Below are 21,890 nucleotides of genomic sequence, written 5' to 3' on the forward strand. Positions count from 1 at the left end.
CCATCTCCACTCCTGCCTGGGCTCCCACGGTGGTACGGGGACATGCTGTGGCTGGGCCTGCCACGGGCAGCAGCATTGGGGTGCCAAGAGGAGACAGGCTGAGCCCTCACCTTGAAGCGTGGGTTGGTTTGCCTGCAAACATCCCTGGGCTGCGTGTGCATGGGGACGGCGGGGAACCCTGGTGAAGCTCCTGGGTTTCCTTCTGTCCCCCGGTTTTGCCCCTGGCAAGAGCAATCCTTTCGCTCCGGCAAACTTCTTACCTTCGTGATCAGTGCTGGGAGAGGCTGACCTGCGGGGGGCCGGGCCGGGCCGCGCTGATGAGTCGCACCTCGTTAATTACCCCGGCTGCGGCTTTAAGCGCGGCGGGCGGGCTGCCGGGAGGGCGGGCTGTCCCGGCCGCCACCGCCACCGCCCGCGCCCCGTCTGGCAGCGGGCGCGGCTGTTTACATGTCCGACAGTTGCCTTGGAATGCAAAAAAAAGTAAGTGGCCCCCCACTCCCCCGCTTTGCAAGCCGCAAAGCCGGTGGGTGCCAGAGCCGGGGACGGGACGGGGCTCTGCTGGCTGCCCCGGCCCCGGCGGCGGAGCGCGTCCGGCAGCGGGAGGCGCTGGGGGGGTCCCTGGGGCGCGAGGGGCGGGATGCCTCCCCTGGCAGGGCATGGGAGCCCTCCGTGCCCTCGAGCCGCCCCCCAGCCCCGCTTACGTCCCGCGTTCCACCCCGCGGGTGGGCGGCTCCTCTCACGCGTGTCCCGTGGCCTGAGTTTCTCAGCCCCCCCCCCCCCCCCCCGCGGTGATCAGAGCCGGGGTGCTGTGTGTGGGATCCCCGCAGCCCTTTGCTCCTCAGCGCATCCCTAAGGCGAGGCCCGGGAACGCGGGGGGCAGAGGGGTCACCCCGGCTCTGCGTGGCCGGCTGTGCTCTGCGGCTTGGCTGTGGCAGGCGGCAGGACCTCAGCCGGGTGACAAAACCCATTCCCCTCCCTGTTAGCCCCTCTCTGCCGTGACAAGGTACAGCCCCAAGCCGAAGGGCAGAGCTGTGAGCGAGGTCAGCTCCTCTAGCAGAGGGCTGCTCACTCCAGAACCCCATTCTGAGAGGTGAAAGGGGGGGTGCTGGACCAGGCTGGTACCCCTGCCTGCCTTGTATGGAGCATCCTGGGCTGGGGAGGGACGGAGAGAGGGAGGCTGTGGGGTTTCCCTCCCCAGGGCAGGTTTTCCCGTCTTGCAGGACTTAAACCTACTCACAGGCTTAGTGAGCCGGAAATTCCCTGTCGCTGCAAATGCAAGGAGAAGTGCCAAAGCAGAGGCTGAGAAGCAGTCTTCTTCCGCCGGCGAGGGGGGGTTGCTTGGCAATAGCTAGAAAAAGCCCTAAAGAAAGTTAAAGGAGGAAATCCAGCCACTTAAGCATTTTGTTCTTATGGGTTTTGACAGCTGATTTTTTTTTTTCCTTTTCTTAATAGCTTAGTCTCTCAGAGCCTGCTTCTCACTCCCCTCCCATCCTTCTGCTCTTTGGGAGCTGCAGCAGTTTCATAGGTGATTAGAAAATGAACTGATCTGCCCTCTCCAGATTTATTGTTATTAATATATGCTGGTTTCCCGGAGAGCAGGCTGAGAAAGCAACACAGGGTGTTCGCTCCTCTAAAGCACCAAAAATGTGAAGGAGAAACCCGCTGGTCTCCATGGTTGTGGACAGTGGGGCTGGGTGTCTGATGCAGGTTTCTCCTGTGGGACTGACACTGCTTTGGGACTGTCCCAGGACTTATTGCCCTGCTCTCGAGTGGGGGGTTCTTGCAAAAATCCACTTTCTTCGAGGTTTTGGGGAGAAGCAGGGTGCGTGTGTGCTGTGACAGCCATGGGTTGGTGTCACCGATGCCAGTGTTGGGTCTGGGCAGGGTGGTCGAGAAGATGTGGGGCAGCCAGGGGCTGCTGTGCCCCGACACACCACGTCTCTGGCAGCGCCTCTGGGGCAGACCCTGTTGCAGAGACGGGGATCTTGTCTCTGTGTGGCTGGAAGCAGGAAATCACCGCAGCTGATGCTGGGCAAATTTCTGTCTCTTTAATTAAAAGGCTTTTAATGACAGAGGAGGAGAGAGCAGTGCGAGGCAGGTGATCACTGGAAGTGCTGGTTATTGCAGATGCAGAGCCAGTTCTGCCGCCCTCGTGTACCCGGAGTTACAGGACCTGGCTGCTGCAGGGGATGGGATCGTTGGCTCGGGGGGTGCATCTCCTGTGGTCCTTCGGGCTTTGGGAGGTGGTGCTGCTCCCCTGGGTGATATCCCAGGAGGTGGCAGGGGGCTGGGGCAGGGAGAGGGTCCAAAGCGCCCCAAGAAGCAGCAGCGAGGGTGGCGGTGGGCAGCCCCGGCTGCTGCTGGCTGGGAGCAGCCTGGTGGGTTGGAAATGCAGCGTCAGAGACCTGGCTGCTAAATATAGACCCTGGACATGATCAAAGAAGGCAGGGCCCCTGCACGTCCCTGCTCACTCGCCTCCTCCCATTTCCCCCCTTGAGCTTTGAAGAGGAAAACCTCTCCTCCCTCCGGCTGTTTGGGCTGTGCTGGAGCAGGCGGCCCCTCTTATGGTGGAGCTTTTGACCTGGAAGCAAAGGGGGACCTTTGTGGGCATGGCGAGCTCAAAGGGCGGCAGCAAGGAGGGTGCAGGGGGGCTGTGCATGCACGTGGTATGTCTGGGATGCCGGGGCAACGCTGCGATCCGGCTGGGGTTTACCAGCCTTGGCAGCCCTCGCTTGTTGGGGTTTTCTCCTTGGCTGCAGCTTTTTGAGAAAGAATAAAGAGTGCCTATGCTGCGAGCCAGGAAGGTGTTTTTTGGGGCTCCTCTCCCAAAAATGTACATTGATTGCCCTCTGCTTGCATTGCTCAGTGAAAGCATTGGGACATTGTGGCCACAGGGCACTTCTCAAAGCCCTGGGACTTGGCAAAGGGGAAACTGAGGCACAGGGCAGTTGTGTGTCCTGAGCAGCTGCAAAGCCCCAGATAGTGTTTGTGTCCCATGTCCTGCTCCTGCTGTCAGCTGCCCCCAGGAGCAGTGAGAGCTGGGGACTGTGTCCCTCCTCGGTGCCAGTCCCTTCCTGGTAGAGAGCTGAGCCAGTGCTGGCCTGGGGGAGCTGACGTGTGCTTTTTCTTCCCCTCTGGGAGGATGGTTCAGCATCTGGCAGCTCTGCTTGGGGCAAAGTCCATCTTGTTCTGCTTGGTGTGGGTCACTCGGAGATGGGTGCTGGATCGGGTGGGGAATGGGGTATGGCCCTGGGGGATACTGCAGCGAACGTGTGTGTGGAGAAAGAGTTTAGTGCTCAGTTTATCCTGTAGTAATCTGGAATATTATCACCAAAACATGTGTTTTGTTTTTAGAAAACCTTATTTTTCCTTGAAGGTGTATGAACACAAAAATGTGCTCCCAGCCCTCCAAAAAACTTTACTTGTGGATGGAAAATAATTTTTTTTTTCACTAGTTTTTAGGGTATGCTGAACTGCTCTTCTCCCGCAGGTGTGCTGAACTATTGCCCTTTCCTTGCTATCAATTGAGGCAATAGGTGCTAAGCTCATGTTTTGCTCCCAGGACGCATAGGAGTTTTCTTCTTTCTCACCCTGCCAGGCAGGAGTTCCTACCTGCAGTGGCGTCGCGCCCTTGCCCCCACCAGCTGGGCTTTGTGGGACAACTCCGGGACAACTCTGATGGTGTCTGTCTTTTGGGTTGTTTCTGCCTGTATTTTAGCTGTCTTATAGCACGTGTGTTGTCCCTGTGCAGGTGCCAGTTTGGAAGAGCTGCTTGCTACCACTTATGCTCAGCTTTCTTTTCCTCTGTGTGAAACCCCAGGGTGCTCAAGCAATCTGAGGAAATCAAAAAAGATGTGGCCGTTTTGGGGACTGGACCTGAACCGAGTCCGCTGTGACCTGCTCTTCACAGAAGCCATCAATCAAAGGATGCAGGTTCCCAATAGGCTGAAGGTAGCTGATAGCTTCAGCCCTGTGGACGAGGAGCCAGTGACAGAGGATGTCCCTCCTTCCTTTCACATGCACATCCCTGATAGAATTTCTCTTGCAGGTAATGTCCTGGGTTGTCTTTTGGGGTGGCTGAAGGTTGGTGAGGCTCTACAACATCCTAGGGAGTAGGATCCCTTTATAAAGCCCCCAGTGGTTTGCTTTGCAAGAGGAGAGGACAGGGGCAGGTATTGTAGTCAGCTTTCTTCTGGAAAGTAGGACAGGATGGTGGAGAGATGCTTGGGGAGAGGTGGGCAAAGGTGACCAACAGAAGGCAGGAGGGGTCTTAGTTCCAAAAGGTGAGGAGCAAAATGTGGAGGCATCTCCCTCCACATCTCTTACAGTGCCCTCTTGACCTTTGGTAGGCTCCCTGCTTTGGAATGCAGAGACATATAGCCCTGTCTCTTTGAAAAACAGCTCCGAAACTTCACTTTCCTGGAGCAGTGTGTCCAGTTGCTTTCCAGTCCATGCCTCTCCAGGCTGTCCTGCTGCTCACACCTGCGGGACATGGTTTTTGGTGTACATCTAGTACTAGACACAGCGTTGGCTCTCCTACATGGTTGTATCTCTCTTCTCTCCTGTCCTGAGGGCATTTGGGTCAGTTTAATTCTTCCCTCTTTCCTCTCTGTAGAAATACCAGATGCCAGTTTGAGGCCCATCCTGCTGAACCAGCAAAGGAAGGTCCCCTCTGTCATGGTGCACGTGTCCCCAGAGTCCTCTGCGCAGCCCACCCACCTCGGGGAGCTCCCTTTTCTGCACGTAGCCAGCAGATCAAGCTCCCAGAAACGCAAACGATCGGTACTGTATTGAGAGTGGACGGGGTTGCCTGTGATGGGAAGGGGAAGCAATCCCAGCATTGGGTTTCTCCAGAGGTCTGTTATCAGCCCAAGCCAGAATTCATCTTCCAGAGTGCAACCTCCTCCTAGGAGGTCGTAGGAGTCCTAGGAGCGAGGGTGTAGGGGTGGTGGGATATCTTTCTGTCTCATAACCAGTACACACCTGCGTGCTGGGACATCAATTCAGCCAGATCTCCTACTGCATTTTGTGAGTAGGAGACAGGCTGAGGTAGGTGCAGTCCCCCTACAACCTCCTTCTGCTACTTTTGAAGTCCCTTTTCCACCACTGTTTCTCCTGGATCAAGTATGAGATGGAGCTGTTTCATCATTGCAGCGTAAAGGGTTCTGGTGTCAGAGTTGAAAGCAGATTTTAACCTTGTGTGAAACTAATTCAAAGAGAGGCCCCTGACATGGGCAGGCAAAGGCTTGGCTTGGCTGCTGGAGCTGCTGATCTGCTTTCTCAAGTGCTTTCACCTCCCTGAGATTCAAGGGCTGTTCCTGGATGCATTAGGTTCAGGATTTCTGATCTGAATAGAGATCAGATTAGCAGGCTCCTTGCTGGTGACCCTCACCCTGCTTTGAGCATGTCAACTCACCTGCTCCAGCATCAGCTCACCAGGTTTGGGGCTCGTGTAACGCTCCCACCGAGTGCTTTCCCCGTGCTGACGGGCTCCTGGCACTGCAGACCCCGCAGGGCACCAGGCTGGGCTTGCCCATGCAGGGTCTCTGCGCTAACATGGTTGTGTTTGATGCCAACAGGGCCATCACAGCAGCAGGTCGCGGCGGGAGAGGACTCCAAGTGACTGTGCCCAGCTGGCCTTGCACAGCCTGGGCCAGCACCATGAGCGGTGAGCACAAACCCAGAGCTGTCTGGGGCGGGTGGGGATCAGCATCTCCTGTCATCTGTGCTGCTTTGATGTTCTCTGGTGTCAGTGCCCTGAGGTGGGGGGGTATCTAGATCGGGGCAAGGCAATGCCTGGCAAGTCCTACTCTTGCACGAGAGGAACGTGGCTTCTGGTGTCAGAGGGGTTTGTGCCAGGCAGTGTTGAAGGCAGCTGCGTTGGTCCCCAGGGTGATGAGCTCTATGCTGAGTTGCATATGGAAGAGCACGTCCCCTCTCACAGCAGGCGGGGAGCGCTGTTGGTCCTTGCCTGGCCATTGGGCCAAGAGGACCTTGCTACCCGCTCTGGCTTGTCATGGTCTCTCTGGGTCTGCCCATCTTCCTGTCGCATGTTCTCCTGCTCCAGTACCAGCATGGCAGAGTGCTGGGGGCTACCGGCTGGTGACCAGTGGCAAACGAGGCACCAGGGCTTAAATGGGTTTCTACAAGGGTTGTTGAAACTTGTGGTGCCTTGCAGACAGGGTAGGCTAAGAGCACACTTGCTTTTCAGCTCTTTGAGCGTAGCTTGTGAGCAGTAGCGTGGTGATAGTGATCATCTGCTCGTGGCCTTGGGCTCTGGAGTCTCTCCAGTGGAGAAATTGTCTCTAACTTAATCCCAGAGCAGAGCCACCTTCCCTCCTAGAAGTCCAGGGTTGTCCTGGGTGGCAGGAGAGCTGCCTTCTGCAACCCCTGTGAGAGCAGCTAGTGAAGGTCTGGTTATCACACAGCCATGGTTGGCTTTAGAGAAGTCTGGCGACTGCCTCAGGCGACTGCCTCTGAGCCTGGGGGCTGCTGGAGGGGGTTCTCCCATCTGGTGACATGGGGGTCTGGGTGCTGATGGCATTGCCCAGAGATGCTTGGAGCTGCTGAAAGGATGAAGGGCACCGCCAAACACCAGGCTGTGCCCGTGCTGTATGAGGCCAGGAAATAACAGGCATGATTCTGTGTGCACCTCAGGCCAGATGCGTGCCCCCTGCCCGCGCACAGTACCCCGCTCCCCCTCCTCATGGAGACGGGCAGGATCTACTCCATGCGGAACATCTTCCAGACCATGTACCTCCTGGGCCAGGTGCTCTTCCACCGTGTCCGGGACTCTCTGCAAGACCCAGTGCCATCCAGGTGACTTCGGCTCGTCTTGAGCCACCTCCCTGTCATTCTGCAAGGATTTGCCTTTGCCTCGCTAAGGCATGAGCCAGGCACGAGCTTTGTAAACTGCAGGCTGCACGGTGCAGGAGCAGGATGGTCCTGCATGGCTGGCCTAGACTCTCCTTCTCGCCTGTCCTGTTCGCCAGCTCTGGGTGCCTGGCCCAGGAGCACCTGGTGTAGCCAGGCTGGCTGCACCCTGCTAACCCAGCCCAGCTTGTGTCTCCTGCTTAGCTTAACACCGGTCCCCTGGGCACCCGAGTGATCGAATGCTGCCTGTGACATTGCTGGGATTTCAGCTGCTCTTCACTGCTAAGCAAGGGCTAATTTTTCTGCGTGCCTTGATAGCTTGATGGAGAGAAATATGTGAAGGGAATCAAAATCCAGAACAGACGGCCTGACCCAGGTCCTGTCCCCGAGACACCCTCTCCTGCAGGCTCCCAGTACCCTTGGCTGTATCTTGGTCACTCTTAATTAACCTTTTCCATGAGCTGTCTGCACCGAGTTACCCATCCCATGGCCAATGCCTCTGGCCAGGGTGCAGTATGCCTGTGCGCTCGCTGGAGCAGGTATGCAATGACCTCAATCTCTGCGGATGTGCTGGAGCAACTACCTCCACCATAAGTGCAAGTAGATCTTATTTGTGCAAGTGCAGTAAATTTAACATGTTCAAAGACATCATTGCAGCCTTAAGGTGTCCCCACTGCTCTAAGGCTGCTGAGCACCTGGAGGAACATCTAAATTCTTCTAATTCTCCTTCAGCAAAACCTCCAGGCAGAAAGGGAGGAGAGTGAGCATCCATCATCAGTGCCATCAGTGGCACATCCTGCCTTCCCTCCCCAGCTGGCGCGGAGGTGCAGGCAGCAGAGGTGGCTTCCATGGGTGGACGATGCAAAGTGATGTCCCTGCTTTTAACCACAATAGGCTGACTGTCTTCAAATGTTGGGGGTTTTTTAATGAAGTCTGGGCATGCCAACAGAACTGGTTACTGGCTACGTAAGACCTTCTCCCTCCTCCCATCAGCAGTAGAGGAGGTTTAGGCCATGGTACCATGAGAGGTGGTAGCTTGCGGAGCTGCTGTAACACAGTGGGGTGAGTCCTGGGCCTCTCCCCAGGTCTTGATCTCCCTTTGAAGCCAGCCACCTTGAAATGCCTCTTCTTGCTACTTTGCATCACTTCAGATGCATACGGTATCTCTTCAATGTACCCCTATGCAACAATAAAAATAAAAAAATGACTGAGCTGACTTGTTTTGTCCTGAAATTTTAGTAAAGCAAAGTCTGGTCTTGAACAGAGACTGGAATATTTGTCTGACGGTGACCTCTTGAAGAGTTTGAGTCATTGGAAGGTAATTTCTAGTCTCTACTCTAAAGGATGTTCACCTGTATCAACTGGGATTTTTCAGTCAGAAACTGCAGGATGTGTCCTTTTTTAATGGCTCTGTGCTGGGGGAAATTGGGTTTTCTTTCTGTTGTGACTTTCCTTTTACACCGCAGCTACATTATGTGGAGGTATTATCTCACAAATGTGTTTTCAGACAGAGATTCACTGAATCTCCACATGCTGTTCTGGCTTGTCTTCAGCGAGATCAACATCGTGTTGCAAACAGGAATAAATACCCTCTCCTCCCCAAGGTCTCTGAAGGAGCAGTGTTAGACACTCATTAACCCATGCAGTATCAGCGAGTGCCCATGCAAGTTATTGGTGTGTATAGGGGAGTTCTGATTATAGAAGAACTGATGTAGGGCTAGCCTGTGATGATAGCAACAACAGACCGAACATGGCAATTTTGATTTTTCTCACTGTGGATCACTTTATTTTGTGGCTCGGTGCTGTGGGCCCTGCAGCAAGGCTGTGTCTCCAGGGGATGCCCTGGAGATCCATGGTCTGTGCTCTCTCTGCTAGTGCAGCAGCTAATCCCAGTGGTGGCCCCTTTGTTTCCAGGGATGGAAGAAAGTGGTGCATGCTTGGGTTGCTTGTTTATGTTTCAAGTTGCAGGTAAAATTTGCTGTAAGAGCAAAAAGTGATACTTTTTTTGTTGGGGGGGGCGGGGAAAGTGAGCTTGTGGTATCTGGAGATACTGGAAAGGAACAAATCCTTGTCTCAGCAAACACAGGACCCTTTTCTGCTGGTTGATGCACTTGCTCAGATAGTTCCCCCCACTTGACGGCTGCTTCCCACCAGTGGGATCCTCACCTGCTGATGTAAATGAGATCATCTCTCCATTTCGGCATTGGCCCTGTGATATGTATTTACCTTACTGGCTCTAAAGATGATTTATCCAACCCTCAATGAATTCTTCTGACTATAGAGAATGGATGCTCGGTAAATATGTTTTCTCTCTGTTGCACCTCTAAAGAAATACAAGCATGCATTTTCCCTGTTGCCTGTCATGGCATGTCGTGTATGTTTTGTTGTGATCACTATGGGGTGCGTGGTGGAGGAGTATAAATATGCATGATGGGGGTTAAGAATAGATGAGTAGAAGCTGTGCAGGTGCTGTTTCCTCTCTCCCGATGCTGCATCCAGACAGCACATCCTGGGCACGCACACGCTACCTGCATGGCTCGGCTCCCTGTGGCAGTGCCGTGTGTGCGGGAAGGCAGTTGCACATCTCGAGCAGTGTTTGTCTGTCTGCATCTCTGTTTTTCTTCCCCAGCTCCCAGGAGGCTGGCCCAGCCCAAGAGAGCATCTTGGAGGAGGCTGGGGTGGCTGAGATGGCAGCAATGAGAAAGCAGGTGAGATGGGGGTGAAGGGCTGCAAATGTTTCCTGGGAAAGCCGTAGGAGCGTGGGTGGGGAGGCTCCAGGGGTCTGTCACTCAGTCCTGATGGGCTGGCGTTGCCAAGCTAGTCCTAGCTGATGCTGCTAATGGAGAAGCAGGGGAGGACTTACATGTGTGTTGACCCATCAAGCTCCTACCCTGAGGGGCTGTAGGGCTACAGGAGACAGGCAGACCCCTCCATCTGCTGGCAGTAAATGGCTCAGATGCTCTTCTGATGGGAAGGACCTCTTCCTGAAGCATCTGCTCAGAAGCTGAGGTACTGCTGCTAATTCTCCCCCACGAAGATAGCTGCTGCTCTAGAAAAAGGAGGACCTGAAGGAGACGGCAGCTCCCATCCCTCCATCCATTGCTGTCCCATGCTTCTGGGGTGTAGCCAGTGTCCTGCACTTTGCTGCAGGGCTGACAGCGGCCCCACTGCTTCCCTTGCAGTTGACGAGGATCTCAGAGAGGCTCTGCGTGCTGGAGGAGCAGTGCAACGCCTGGCGGCAGAAGGAGGCCCTGGTCTACTCCGTGCTGATCTCTGCCTGTCTCATCAACACATGGCTCTGGCTGAGGAGATGATTTCCTGTGCCCCGACCTCCCCTGCCCAACCCTGGCAGGGTGGGTGAGGGCAGGGAGAGGATCCTTGCTCGCATACTTGCAAACAGTAAAGCTACATGTTTCTTCGTAACTTGACCTGCTTTTTGTGCTGTAGGCCCTTGAGGATCTGTGTCCTTTAGGCCCCGATTACAATGAAAGTGCCTCTCCCATGCTCTAGCATCAGAGGTGGGTGAGGGAAACGATGCAGTTGGACCTCGTGCCACAGCAGCTGGAGACATGTGTCAGGGAGAGGTAGGGTACAAGGAGTACGGCCCTACAGGTGTAGTCCCTGTGGCTGCAAATGCTCTGTGTACACTAGCAACCACCTTGTATGTTTGATGGGGTCAGTGCTTGTGTGGGAAGCTGCTGTGAAGAGCCCAGGTCTCATAAGAAATTGGTGGCTGATAGAGGAGGTGTCTGTCCTGTGCAAAGCAATGGGAGACCCTCTGGCCCTTGGGCTGTCTGCCAGAGGAGATGCAAAACCAAGGTGTTGGGTGTTTGTGGACATGGGGTCCTGTTACGGTCTTAGACTGTGGTGGGCGCAGTCCCCTGACCACGTCCCAGCTTGGATAACTCAGTTCTGACCCCATAAAAGTCCTCAGCCAACTGCTGTGGTCTGTTCCTCATCTTCCACCCCAAAAGCTTGTGTAGAGTGGTTGAGTGTTTTTAAACTGCTCGTGGGTTTTCTTTTCTTCCTTGCGCAACCGCTCTTTGGTGGAGGTAGTACTGCCAATTCTCCCGTGCCATAGCCTCTGCTCTAGGAGGTATGGAGCTGGAGGAGCCAGGAGCTCCCATCCCTGCAGCCGCTGCTGTGCCACCATCTCCTCGGCCCCCGTCCTGCTGGAGGCAGTTCAGCAGCAGGTTTGCAGATGTTCAGATCCAAAGTAATTGTAAGAGCGCTGCTGGGATCTGGGCTTATCCAGGAGCTTGGCTCTTTCCCAGAGAGATTTAAATGGGAAGACTCCCCATGGTGACTCCCTGAATTATAAGACCTCGTATCAACAGTGATAGCACCAGACAGGCCATGGAAAATTGCCCATTTGGGCAGCAGTAGATATTTGTTAGGTTGCCAGTGCCAGAGGGCAATATCGCTCCCAGGCCTGCTGCCAAACTGTAACTTCAGTGATGGTGCAAGAACACAGGTGAGGGGAATTTTTGGCCCAGATGCTCTTTAGCTAAAAACAAGCCTGGTTCAACAGCTTTGCTGTTTCTTTCCTTCTGTGGAGTTTATTAACACTTGGATCTGAGGTGACTTTGAGATGCTTTTGGTGGTTCATCCAGCGCATCTGCTGGAGTTGTGCTTGCAGGCTCTGGGGGCAGGCTTTGGCATGGCTTAACAGGACCTCTCTGTTCCACCTGTAAGTAATTGTAGCTGGATCTGCAGGTCATCCAGATGTCCCAATAGCTCATTTACAGACGTGGATGCTTGGGTGTTTTCTGCCTGCAACTGCATCAAGCACCCGTGACTGTAAATCTGGCAGCTGGACATTGACTAATAAATAACTGCCCCACAAGTAATTGCAGGTCTGAACCTGTGCCTGATAGCTGAGCTGAGGAGAGCACTGAGATTTATTGCAGATGAGAGCTGGGATGGTGTGGTGGGCTTGGTGTGCTGTGCCGTGACAGGGTGTATGTAAGCGATGGGAGCGGTGGCTCAGGGATGGTTCCTGTGGCTTGTGGCTCAGGGATGTGGTCAGGGTTTCCAGGGACCTTACACAATGGGTCTGTATAAGGGGGCTGCTGCTGTGTGACTCGTGCCAGGAAAGTACGTAAATCATTTGGCTGGTTTCTCTTCACTGAGAAGTGCAAACATGTTTTGGAGGAAGCTTGTGGTTGTTTTTTTTTCAAGCTGTATTTTAGGGTAAGAGGGTCTGACCCTTTGGGGGACACACCACCTTCAACGTGTGGATTGAAGATGTTTGGAGGAGAGCTGATCGAACTGTATGTGTTCTCAAAGGCTAATTATTGGCAGGTTGTAGGGGATACAATATGACTTTTACATAAGGCATAAATCCTGGTGTAAATCTGGAAACACTGACCCATAAAATGCATATTTTAATAAACTCTGTGTGTTCTGGATGTGTTTCTTCTACCAACTGTGGAGTCTGATCCTGGTATCCCAGTGGATGGGAACAGGTAAGGTTTATTCCCTTGGCAGCAGGACTCTGACCTGGTGCTGGATGTCTCAGCCACGCATGCTTATGTAAATGGATGCTGGATTTCTGATATCTCTAGAGCTACAGGCTGTTTGGCCTGCTGGTGTCAAACGTGCATGCCAGCCACCCTGGCTGGGGGTGATCTGGAGGAGGAGAGTTTCTGGTTAATGCCATCCCTGTTGGAGTGCGATGCTTTTATTTATTTCCTTTCTCTTCCCTGCCTCCTCCTCCTGGCTATTCTTTGTTCTGGGGCAACACATGTGGCAGGGCTGGGTGTCTCCTAGGGTCACTGCCACAACGATGTGCATGGAATATAAAGTGTTTTGTACAATACGGTGCTTGAGGGAACTGCGAGGGAGCAGCTCCTGGAGTTCCCATGTTGCTTTTGAAGGCAGCTGCAGGCAGGGAGCAAAAGGTGGAAGAGGGATACGTGCCGCTGCCGGTGCTCCTGGTCTGTGAGCTGTGCCCGGTGCCGGGATCCGTGGTGTGGGGACAAGAGCAGGGCACCGCATCCCTTGCTGCTGGGTGCTCACCCAGGAAGCACCCAACACTGCCACCAGCCCTGACCAAGGCTGCAAAAATTCCGTTTCTTCCTTCGGGCTCCCTGCTGTCCAGGTTTTCAGTGAGATCAGAAGAAGTGGAATTTAAGGCTTTGAAGGAAAAAAAAAGGTAAACCTTTGATAGCGAAGGGACTCCTGGTGCTGGTGCTTTCAGATCAGCCCTGCACATGGTAGGGACTGATCCAGCCTCAGCCACTGCAAGTGGCTAGATGCTGGAGGAAGGGGGTAAAAAGTAACCTCTTATTGCCTTGGGGATGCAAATTTTTTGCTAACTGGTTATTAGAATGGCTTTGTGAACAAAATACGAGGGCAGAAATCAGTGAAAGATGCATTTCATGATTATCTTCAAACTGTGCAGCTCTCTTCGCTTGGACTCCAGAGAAGCACATTTGGTCTCCTGCTCCCTGAGCATGAGAAGAGGTAACTGGATGGGATGGTGTTAAAATGTGGCTACTTCTGCAAATTTTCAATTATAGCAGTAGCTGTGGCACAGCCTGTGAAGCAGGGAAATAGTCACCAGCTTTGTTTTTCCCTAGAGCAGAGGGCTGGGAGGGGAGCAGAAGCAGGTGGCTCGGGAGGCAATCCCAGGGCATTCCCTTGTGTGGCAGGACCTGAGCCCAGCTGGGGGTCTGCTGGCTGTGCCTGTCCCTGAGTGGGCAGTGACCCTTCCCCAAGGTTTGCTGCAGACTTGGGAACTGCTGGATCCAGAGCTGCTGAGGGTGGCTGCAATCTCCAGCCAGGCTCTGCCTTGAGAGATATCTGGGGTCCCTCCAGCCACCAAGGAGGTGACAGGGGGAGAAGGGGACGTGTGGGTAGGGAAATGGAGCATCCCTGAGCAGCATGTTTCCCTCCTCCCCTTTCATCCCCCAGACACAAAGCTGGCTGCTATTAACTCCTCTGAAGTGCGCCTTGCTGCTTAGGGTGTCGAGGATGCTCAGGGGATGGGCGTGCTGTAGTGATGAGACACATCCATACGTGTGTGTGCATCCTCCCTGCGCACCACGGAGGCCCCTCTGCCACTGCCAGGGTGCTGCCCGGCCACCTCGCCTGCTTCTCTGCTTGGGCAGGGGAGAAGGGCAGGAGTGCAGGCAGCTCTGCTTGTGCTGGCTTTGCTTTGCAGCTCAACACGCGTTTTAAAAGCCTGAGTGCTCCGGAGACAGCCTGGGAGGCTCCTGGGAGAGGGATGCTCCCCAGCCACCCCTGCTAGCCTGCGTTAGGCAGCAGCCAAGTGTTGAAGGCTTCGGGGGACACGAGGCTCGTAAGTGGACAGTGGTGGCTTTTCGGCAGCGGCTCTGCTGCCCTGGGGAGATGGCTCGCCTGGGCATGCATGACTGTCCCTGTGTGTGCAGCGTGGATGTAGTCTTTGTGCATGTTGGTAGAGGTGTACAAGGCATTGCCTTCCCCCAAGCAGAGCCTTGGCCGTGGGCTGCACTGTGTGAGAGCACAAGCGTGTTTTCTCCAGGCACCTGCCTCATCTGTGCATTGCGGGTATGGAGGGTGTACCGTGCCCTGGGGGAAGTAGGCAGGGCAGCCAGGGTGAGAATACATGGTCTAGGTAGGGCTGGGTAATACCTGTGTGCCTCTGCGTCTGTGCATGTGCAAGTCTGTTTCTGTGAGGTGCTTTTGTATGGTGTGGTCTATACCAGCATGCAGCAGAACAGTGAGGGCTGCATGTGATGCTGGGGCTGGGCAAGCCCCGTGGGCATCTCGCTTTTTAGATAAACAAACCCCGGTGAAATCCGACACGGAACAGCTCTACAGCAGCCTTCACATATTAATGTAGGGTCTTCTGTGCAGCTTTCTGAAACCAGATGGTATGTCCTGCTAGCAGGAACCTCAGCAAGGCTCTTTTTAAATAGCAAACCTTAATTTCCAATGCAGGGGACATTTCTGCAGTGACAAGAGGTGGGGCTCGCTAGGCAGACCACCAGCAGGTTGCAGTGCCCTGGGGAAGGAGGGCGGTTGCTCGAGTGCAAGCACCCTTGTACATGCAAAGCCTACCCCGTGCTGCTGCATGACAGCATCTCCCTGCCAGGGCTGGCCTTGCGCTTACATCCCTTACAAGTCTATTTTCTTGCCCTTGGGCAGGCAGTGGTGCCAAGAGCCGTGGGCTCGTTGTTATGGCATGGCTCGCTGGGGATGCTGTTGCCCCGGCAATGGCTGAGGAGCCTGAACGATGAGGAGAGCATCTTTCGTGGGCCACGGGCAGATGTGGGATCTCTTGGGGAGAGTGATATGCTCTGCAGGACTGTTAATGCAGCATCAACGATGGCTGGTGGTGGAAAACATGGGGTGGGCACATCCCATGGGGTTTGACCCTCTGTTCCCATGCTGTGCTGTATCTCTGTGTTCAAACCACATGATGTGTCCTGCATGGCTCTTCTTGTGGCTGTTTTCTGCTCTTTGCAGGTCTCTGGGGCAGTGTTTTGCCCGTGGTCTCCTCACATGGAGGATGATGGCCAAGAGTAATGGTCTGCACAGCTCATCGGCCAACCGGCACCCCTGCCCACCCACCCAAGCCCGAGTGGCGGGTGATGTGGAGGGGACGGGGCTCAGCACCAGGAGGTCAGGCTGGTCCCTGGTTTGGTTGAGGGAGGCAGTGGCGGGGCAGGGGAGGGGAGGGCCAGCTTGGTGCACCTGCTGAGACCTGGCGTGGGCAGGGCTGCAATGCCAAACCTTAACTGCCTGCTTCCTCCAGTTCGTCTGGCTGTGGGCAGGTGCCACAATGGCACAGTGTGGCTGTGACCCCCACTTTTCCCCGCTGCAGGACCTGTTCAACCCAGGATGACACCTCCTCAGAGCTGCAGAGAGGAGCTCCCCCGGATGGGGGGAGCAGTTGGCTGCCTCTGCTTTCCAAGGCAGGCAAGCCTTGGCCAGGTACTTGTGTGTGCTGCTGGCCCATGGTGAGCCTGAGCCTTTTGTGCCTGGCTTTGACACTGGGGACTTGCATGGGGTCAGGATCCCTTCCTGCTGTATGGCATTCAAGGGTTGCAGGGACCAGCATCTGTGAATGCTGCTCTGCTTGCCTCAGTGCTCACGGAGAGGGCTGTGGGAGGGGACGGCTCCATCACCTCTGGGGCCCCAGGAAGGCTTGGGGGCTCCCTTCCCTTGCAGGCAGCCTCACTCTGCCCCACTTACCCACACATTCCTCATGTCCCTGTGGGAATGGCAGCAGGACTGGGGAAGGAGCCATGGAACTCTGCCAGGGTGGGCTCTCTTGCTTGTATATTCTTGGTCCCACACCATCACTACAAGGAGGGGGAAAAGGAAATATTTGGGCTTGAGAGGGAGCTGTGAGAGTTTTCTTCTCAGCTGTTGCCCCTCTGCTTGCTCTCAAGCTTTTGCTTTCTCCTTGCTCCGCAGACATCTCCTGACTCTGCCTCTCTCCCCTGTCCAGGATAGTCCGGTTGGTGCTGGTGCTGAGGGAGTGGGCCAGCAAGAGCTTGCACGAAGAGCAGCAAAGGCCAGACCCCTTCCTCGAGCGCTTCCAGGGCCCTGAGCTCCAGACAGTGGCTGCAGGCGCTGGCAACGATCTAGAGGACGAGGAGACCGAGGATGAGAACAAAAAGTAGGGTCCCTTTCCTGTGGCCCCAGATGTCCTTGGCTGGAAATCAGCTGTGCACGGTGCTCAGGGGCTCCCAGCAGTGATAGCTAATGGAGGTGGATGGGGATGGGAAAGGGGGAGGTAGGATGCAGTGGTGGGAAGGGTCCTCCTTGCCGTCTCCAGCCCCTGTCCTGGCAGCCAGTCTGGCTTTGCTGGGCTGTTGTGCAGGCACACAGGACCTGGTAGTCTGTGCCTGTGGAAAAGACCTGGCCTGCCCCTCACCCGTAGAGTCTTCTCTCCTCTGGTCCATGCCCTGGTAGGAAACACACATTGCATAGCTCGTGATAGCTAGCAGACCTCCCCATTTTCAGAGCCATTCAACACTATGGTTGGCGTTTGGAGCCAGCCCTGGGTCTGTAAAGAGATGCACCTTCCGCTTGTGCATATGAGGAGCTGGGGACAAGCCAAGGGATGCGGGGTCTCCACCCAGGAGACCACAGCAAGCACAAACGCATGGGATTTGCCAGTCTCATTCATCATCTGCAGGATGAAGGGAGATGAAGGGAGTGCATTTGCTGCCCGTGCCCCCCCAGGAGCAGACACTGTGACAGCAGCTTTCTGAAAAGGCTCTTTCAAATCCAGCCCTTTCATCTCCTCAGCTCACACTCCTGGTGAAAAGCAATAACCTGGCTTTTCTTCTCCTGGCTAATTAAAGGGCAAAGCTCACGGACTACTCTGGACCCTACCATTATACATGGTAATTAAAACACTGAGAAATAATTGTTTTCTGTAGGAGAAAAATATCTGAGCCTTGTATCTGGGTCTTTACTAGTCATGGAAAAAAATGTTCTGCCCTGCAAGGTTAAGGGGAGCTTGTTAGTTATCAGAGGGAGCTGAAGCGTGCTGTGAAAGGGCTACTCGGTGCCAGTGGGCTCCTGGGGAGATGGTGGTAACTTCTGCTGTTTTCTAGGTCCTCAGCTCCACAGGTAAGAAGAGCCCCAAGTCTGGTAACTCTGAACGTGAGCTGCTGTTCATGGCTGTGGGGGCCTCCACAGTTGCAGGCTTGGGTGCAAAACCTTCAGGAAGAGGCACATGATTATTCCCTCTTCCTGGGTTAACCCAGAGCCCTGGCTTTCCAGCCCTGGCCCCACTGTCAGCGTCATGTCAGTGACTCTGAGCACCTGCCATGGGCAGCACTGGTGATTTAAAGCTGAAATTACCAACGTAATTAACACAGTTATTGAGGTTATTACAACAGTACTAGCTGGCTGCAGGTGAGTCAGTGCTTCCCATGTGTTGGCACTGTATGTCCCAGGGAGCAAAACCCCCCCTTTCTCAAAAAACATTTAAGTTGCACTTTCTGAGCAAAAGATAAGCACTTTTAATGGGGAGGCTGGACCACCTGCTTGTCTGTGGCTGTACCCAAAGCGAATGTGAAGGACCTCTGCTGGCTTTGCACCGAGTGCTGGTCCCCATGCTCCGGGCACTGTGGGTGCTGCTGCCTGTGCCGCTGGGAAGGAGACTTCAAGGCATAGGTTTTGCTTTTGAAGCTGTCAGAAGCAGTGGGGTGGGCACAGGGAATCTGTTGGCAAGTGGGTTGTTTTTCTTCTATCACTGGAGGGAGTTTTGCACGTTCAAAAGCTGGGAGGGAGGGAAGGAGGGAGGGGGAGAGGGAATTTTGCCCTACCAGGCTGCAGCAGCTAAGCCTATCAGCCCAGCCGCAGAGTTTCTCTTCCCCGGCTTCTCCAGTGAGATCTGGTGACTGGAGCACACACATCTTATCTCAGAGTCCCAAGATGAGCAGGATCAAACACTTGGGAGCAGTTCAAAGGCTGGACCCAGCACTGAGCAGACTGCAGGCAGGCAGCTGCGAGCAGCATGGTGATGGCAGCCTTGCAATGCCAGCTGCCCCCTGGGTCGCTGCTCTGGGGCTTGGGCATTCCCTCCTCGTGCTCCCACTGATCTGCAGCACGCTTTCCTTCCTGCTCTAATTAATCTTCTCTTAAGATCTGTCTGGCACTAATCCATACCTCATCTGGGAGAGGCCATGTCATGTAACGAGAAGTTTTCTGATCACCCTCTTCCATACATCTGTTTCTGGCTCTGCCACCGGGCTGCTGTGTGCGTGTAGGCCACCTGCTTTGCCTTACCGTCCTACAGTTTCCTCTTCTGGTACATTACTGAGCCCAGTTTTGGGCATAAAGGAGCTTAAACATTGCTGGATGTTTTTGCTCAGCACTGCTGGGACTGGTTTTAGCTTACAGACTGGCACTCAAGCTGCAGCTATGTTTGAGCCAGTCTAGTGCAAGGGATGAAGGATGTGGCTTGGATGGTTCTTTCCAACCCTATTTTCTATGTTTAGCCCTTTATTCATACATTGCCAGCTCTGGCTTCTCTCTGCTTCCAGGAAGAAATGGCAGATCTTTGTGGTGGACCCTGCAGGGGACTGGTATTACCGGTGGCTGGCTGTCATTGCAGTTCCTGTCCTCTATAACTGGTGCTTGCTCGTAGTCAGGTGAGCTGGGAGGTTGTAGGGTCCCTGTCTCCTCTAATCCTTGTGTTCACCTGGTTGTTGTGGCTCAACCAGGATCAGACAACTGACACTGGTGGTGCTGGGGCTGGTAGGAACCTAGAGGAAAGGGACCCCCTGCTATCACTGTGACTTCTGCAGTGCAAAGGCAGAGCATCCATCCTCTGGCCCTGGTTAGAAAGGACCATGATTTCGGGATAAAGCTGCAAGGTGCATTTGGGAGGTGGTTTCGAGATGCTGCTTCACCTAGGTCAAGGGAGGGCAGATTTTTCAGAGAAGGGGGTTTTAACTTCTAGGAGAAGAGGGGCAAGTGGCCAAGCTCTGTTGCAGAGTTAGGAGCCTCAGAATCAGCCTATATTCAGCTGTAATAGTTGGAGATGATATGGAGATTTGTTGGTCTCACCACCCTATTTAATGACCTTCCTCCAGGGCTTGCTTCAGTGACCTGCAAAAGACCTATGTTGTCCTCTGGCTGGTGTTAGACTACATCTCCGACTCTGTCTACGTTGGAGACATAGTGATCCGCCTGCGCACAGGTAAGGAGAAGCAGCATCCTGGCTTGTTAGTGCTTTGCTTTAATCCCCTAAAAGTGGAGATGAGCTGCAAGGGAGAGGCCTAATCTACAGCTCCATTAGGAGGAGGGTTTTTTCTACCTTGGCACTTGCTAGTACGAAAGAGTCTCCAGAGAAAGAATCTAATTAAAAGATCTGAGAAACGGAGTAAGTTTCAGAATGAACGATTAATCATCCCAGCTTTCAACTTCACCTTTGAATAATTGTACAAAATTACCTGCATTACTATTAGTATTCGGGCATAGTTGAAGGTCTGTATCTCTGATTTTGCATCAGTTCAGCTAATGAATTATCTACACAGAAAAATGGTAGAATTTAATGTTCTTGGGACGCAGCAGGTGGCTGTACGTTTTCTGTTGGAATTGCAATAATTCATGATCTGGAGGATGGAAACCTTTGCGTTCCCATTTCTTCATGGCAACAGGCTAAATCCCTAAGTGATATCTTTTGCCAGATGAAGGGCTTGAGTGACAACAAAAGCTTGTAAACTGAGTAGATCAGGTGGAACTGGTAATATTTGGATGACCCTGTGTATATATGCACACATGTGCATGGCATACCATAAAATGTTTCTCAAAAGCACTTACAAAGCCTGCAGAAGAGTTGAACATAAGCCAAGATAATGCTATCATTTGCTTCTCTGTTAGGTTTCTTGGAACAGGGCCTCCTGGTTAAGGACCTGAAGAAGTTACGGGATAACTACATCCACACCTTACAGTTCAAGCTGGATGTTCTCTCCATCCTGCCCACAGACCTGGCATACTTTGCTGTGGGATTGCACTGCCCTGAATTGCGTTTCAACAGGCTGCTGCACTTCTCCCGCATGTTTGAGTTCTTTGATAGGACTGAGACCAGAACCAGCCACCCCAACATCTTCCGCATCAGCAACTTGGTTCTTTACATCCTGGTCATCATCCACTGGAATGCATGCATTTATTATGCTATCTCCAAGGCCATAGGCTTTGGAGAGGACACCTGGGTCTATCCAAACGTCACAGACCCTGAATATGGGTATCTGACCCGTGAGTATGTCTACTGTCTCTACTGGTCTACGCTGACTTTGACTACCATCGGAGAGACCCCTCCCCCTGTGCGTGATGAAGAGTACCTCTTTGTGATCTTTGATTTCCTCGTTGGTGTCCTCATCTTTGCCACCATTGTGGGGAATGTGGGATCCATGATATCCAACATGAATGCTACCAGGGCAGAGTTCCAGGCAAAAATTGATGCCATCAAACACTACATGCAGTTCCGCAAGGTGAACAAAGACATGGAAACCAAAGTCATCAAGTGGTTTGACTACCTGTGGACCAACAAGAAGGCAGTAGATGAACGGGAAGTCCTCAAGAATCTCCCTGATAAGTTAAGGGCAGAAATTGCCATCAACGTTCACCTAGAGACACTGAAGAAGGTGAGGATTTTCCAGGACTGTGAGGCAGGTCTACTGGAGGAGCTGGTGCTGAAGCTTCGCCCTCAGGTGTTCAGCCCAGGGGATTACATCTGCCGGAAAGGAGACATTGGGAAAGAGATGTACATCATCAAGGAAGGGAAGCTGGCCGTAGTGGCAGATGATGGAACGACACAGTATGCTTTGCTCACTGCAGGAGGCTGCTTTGGTGAGATCAGCATCCTCAACATCAAAGGGAGCAAAATGGGCAACAGGCGCACAGCCAACATCCGTAGTTTGGGCTACTCTGATCTCTTCTGCCTGTCAAAGGAAGATCTTATGGAAGCAGTCACAGAGTATCCTGATGCCAAAAAGGTCTTGGAGGAGCGTGGCCGGGAGATCCTGATCAAGGAAGGGCTGCTGGATGAGTCAGCTGCAGAGGCAAGCACAGAAGGGAAGAGCGTGGAGGAGAAGCTGGACAGGCTGGCCTTGAACCTGGACACACTGCACACCCGCTTTGGCCGGCTTCTGACAGAGTACAATGATGCCCAGATGAAGCTCAAGCAGCGCATCACTGTTCTGGAGTCCAAGATGAGGCAGCAGGATCTGGAGGACTTCTTCTCTGATAGCTCAGACAGTCTGCTTGAGGATGAGGAGAAAGCTTTACCTGGTGGGACTCAGTGAGGGGGTGCAGAGGTCAGCTAGATGATGTCTGGCCTTGTACTGAGACAGCGTTTGCTACTTCACAAGGCAGATCCTGTGGCTGCCTTGCCAGGGACTTCTCTCAGGTCTTTAGCATTGCTGCTGCCACTGCCTTGATGGCAACTCCTGAGATGGCTTCAAATCAGGTGATTGTCCTAGCTCCTCCTCCGGCCTGTCCCTTTTCTCATTGCCCTGATCTGAGACCTTGGACTTGGATCACCAAAAAGAGGAGAA

The 21,890-nt window shown here is 53.7% G+C and overlaps 2 protein-coding genes across 2 annotated transcripts; both read left to right on the forward strand.

The window, feature by feature from the left end:
• The first annotated feature begins 435 nt into the window (after window positions 1-435).
• Window positions 436-12,242, forward strand: FATE1 (fetal and adult testis expressed 1). The gene is made up of 7 exons (XM_050901683.1): window positions 436-480; window positions 3,821-4,048; window positions 4,616-4,782; window positions 5,580-5,668; window positions 6,658-6,819; window positions 9,503-9,581; window positions 10,056-12,242. Exons 2-7 carry the CDS (start codon window positions 3,853-3,855, stop codon window positions 10,185-10,187), a joined length of 825 nt encoding a protein of 274 aa, XP_050757640.1. The 5' UTR covers window positions 436-480; window positions 3,821-3,852; the 3' UTR covers window positions 10,188-12,242.
• Window positions 12,243-15,358: 3,116 nt separating this feature from the next.
• CNGA2 (cyclic nucleotide gated channel subunit alpha 2) lies at window positions 15,359-21,638 on the forward strand. Its single transcript, XM_050901680.1, is given in 7 exon segments — window positions 15,359-15,486; window positions 15,689-15,750; window positions 15,753-15,798; window positions 16,319-16,489; window positions 18,873-18,980; window positions 19,425-19,531; window positions 20,215-21,638. Coding segments are annotated over 7 exon segments (2,031 nt in total). The 5' UTR covers window positions 15,359-15,373.
• Window positions 21,639-21,890: the final 252 nt, after the last annotated feature.

The sequence above is a fragment of the Gymnogyps californianus genome, chromosome 9, assembly GCF_018139145.2.
Source record: "Gymnogyps californianus isolate 813 chromosome 9, ASM1813914v2, whole genome shotgun sequence".
Lineage (NCBI taxonomy): Eukaryota > Metazoa > Chordata > Aves > Accipitriformes > Cathartidae > Gymnogyps > Gymnogyps californianus.

What these genes read in the sequence shown, in the direction of transcription:
- FATE1 (XM_050901683.1), top strand. Translation starts at nt 3,853, where the DNA reads ATGTGGCCGTTTTGGGGACTGGACCTGAACCGAGTCCGCTGTGACCTG. An exon ending in CCCAGAAACGCAAACGATCG is followed by an intron (nt 4,783 to 5,579) that starts GTACTGTATTGA and finishes TGATGCCAACAG; the next exon opens with GGCCATCACAGCAGCAGGTC. An exon ending in TGGCAGCAATGAGAAAGCAG is followed by an intron (nt 9,582 to 10,055) that starts GTGAGATGGGGG and finishes CTTCCCTTGCAG; the next exon opens with TTGACGAGGATCTCAGAGAG.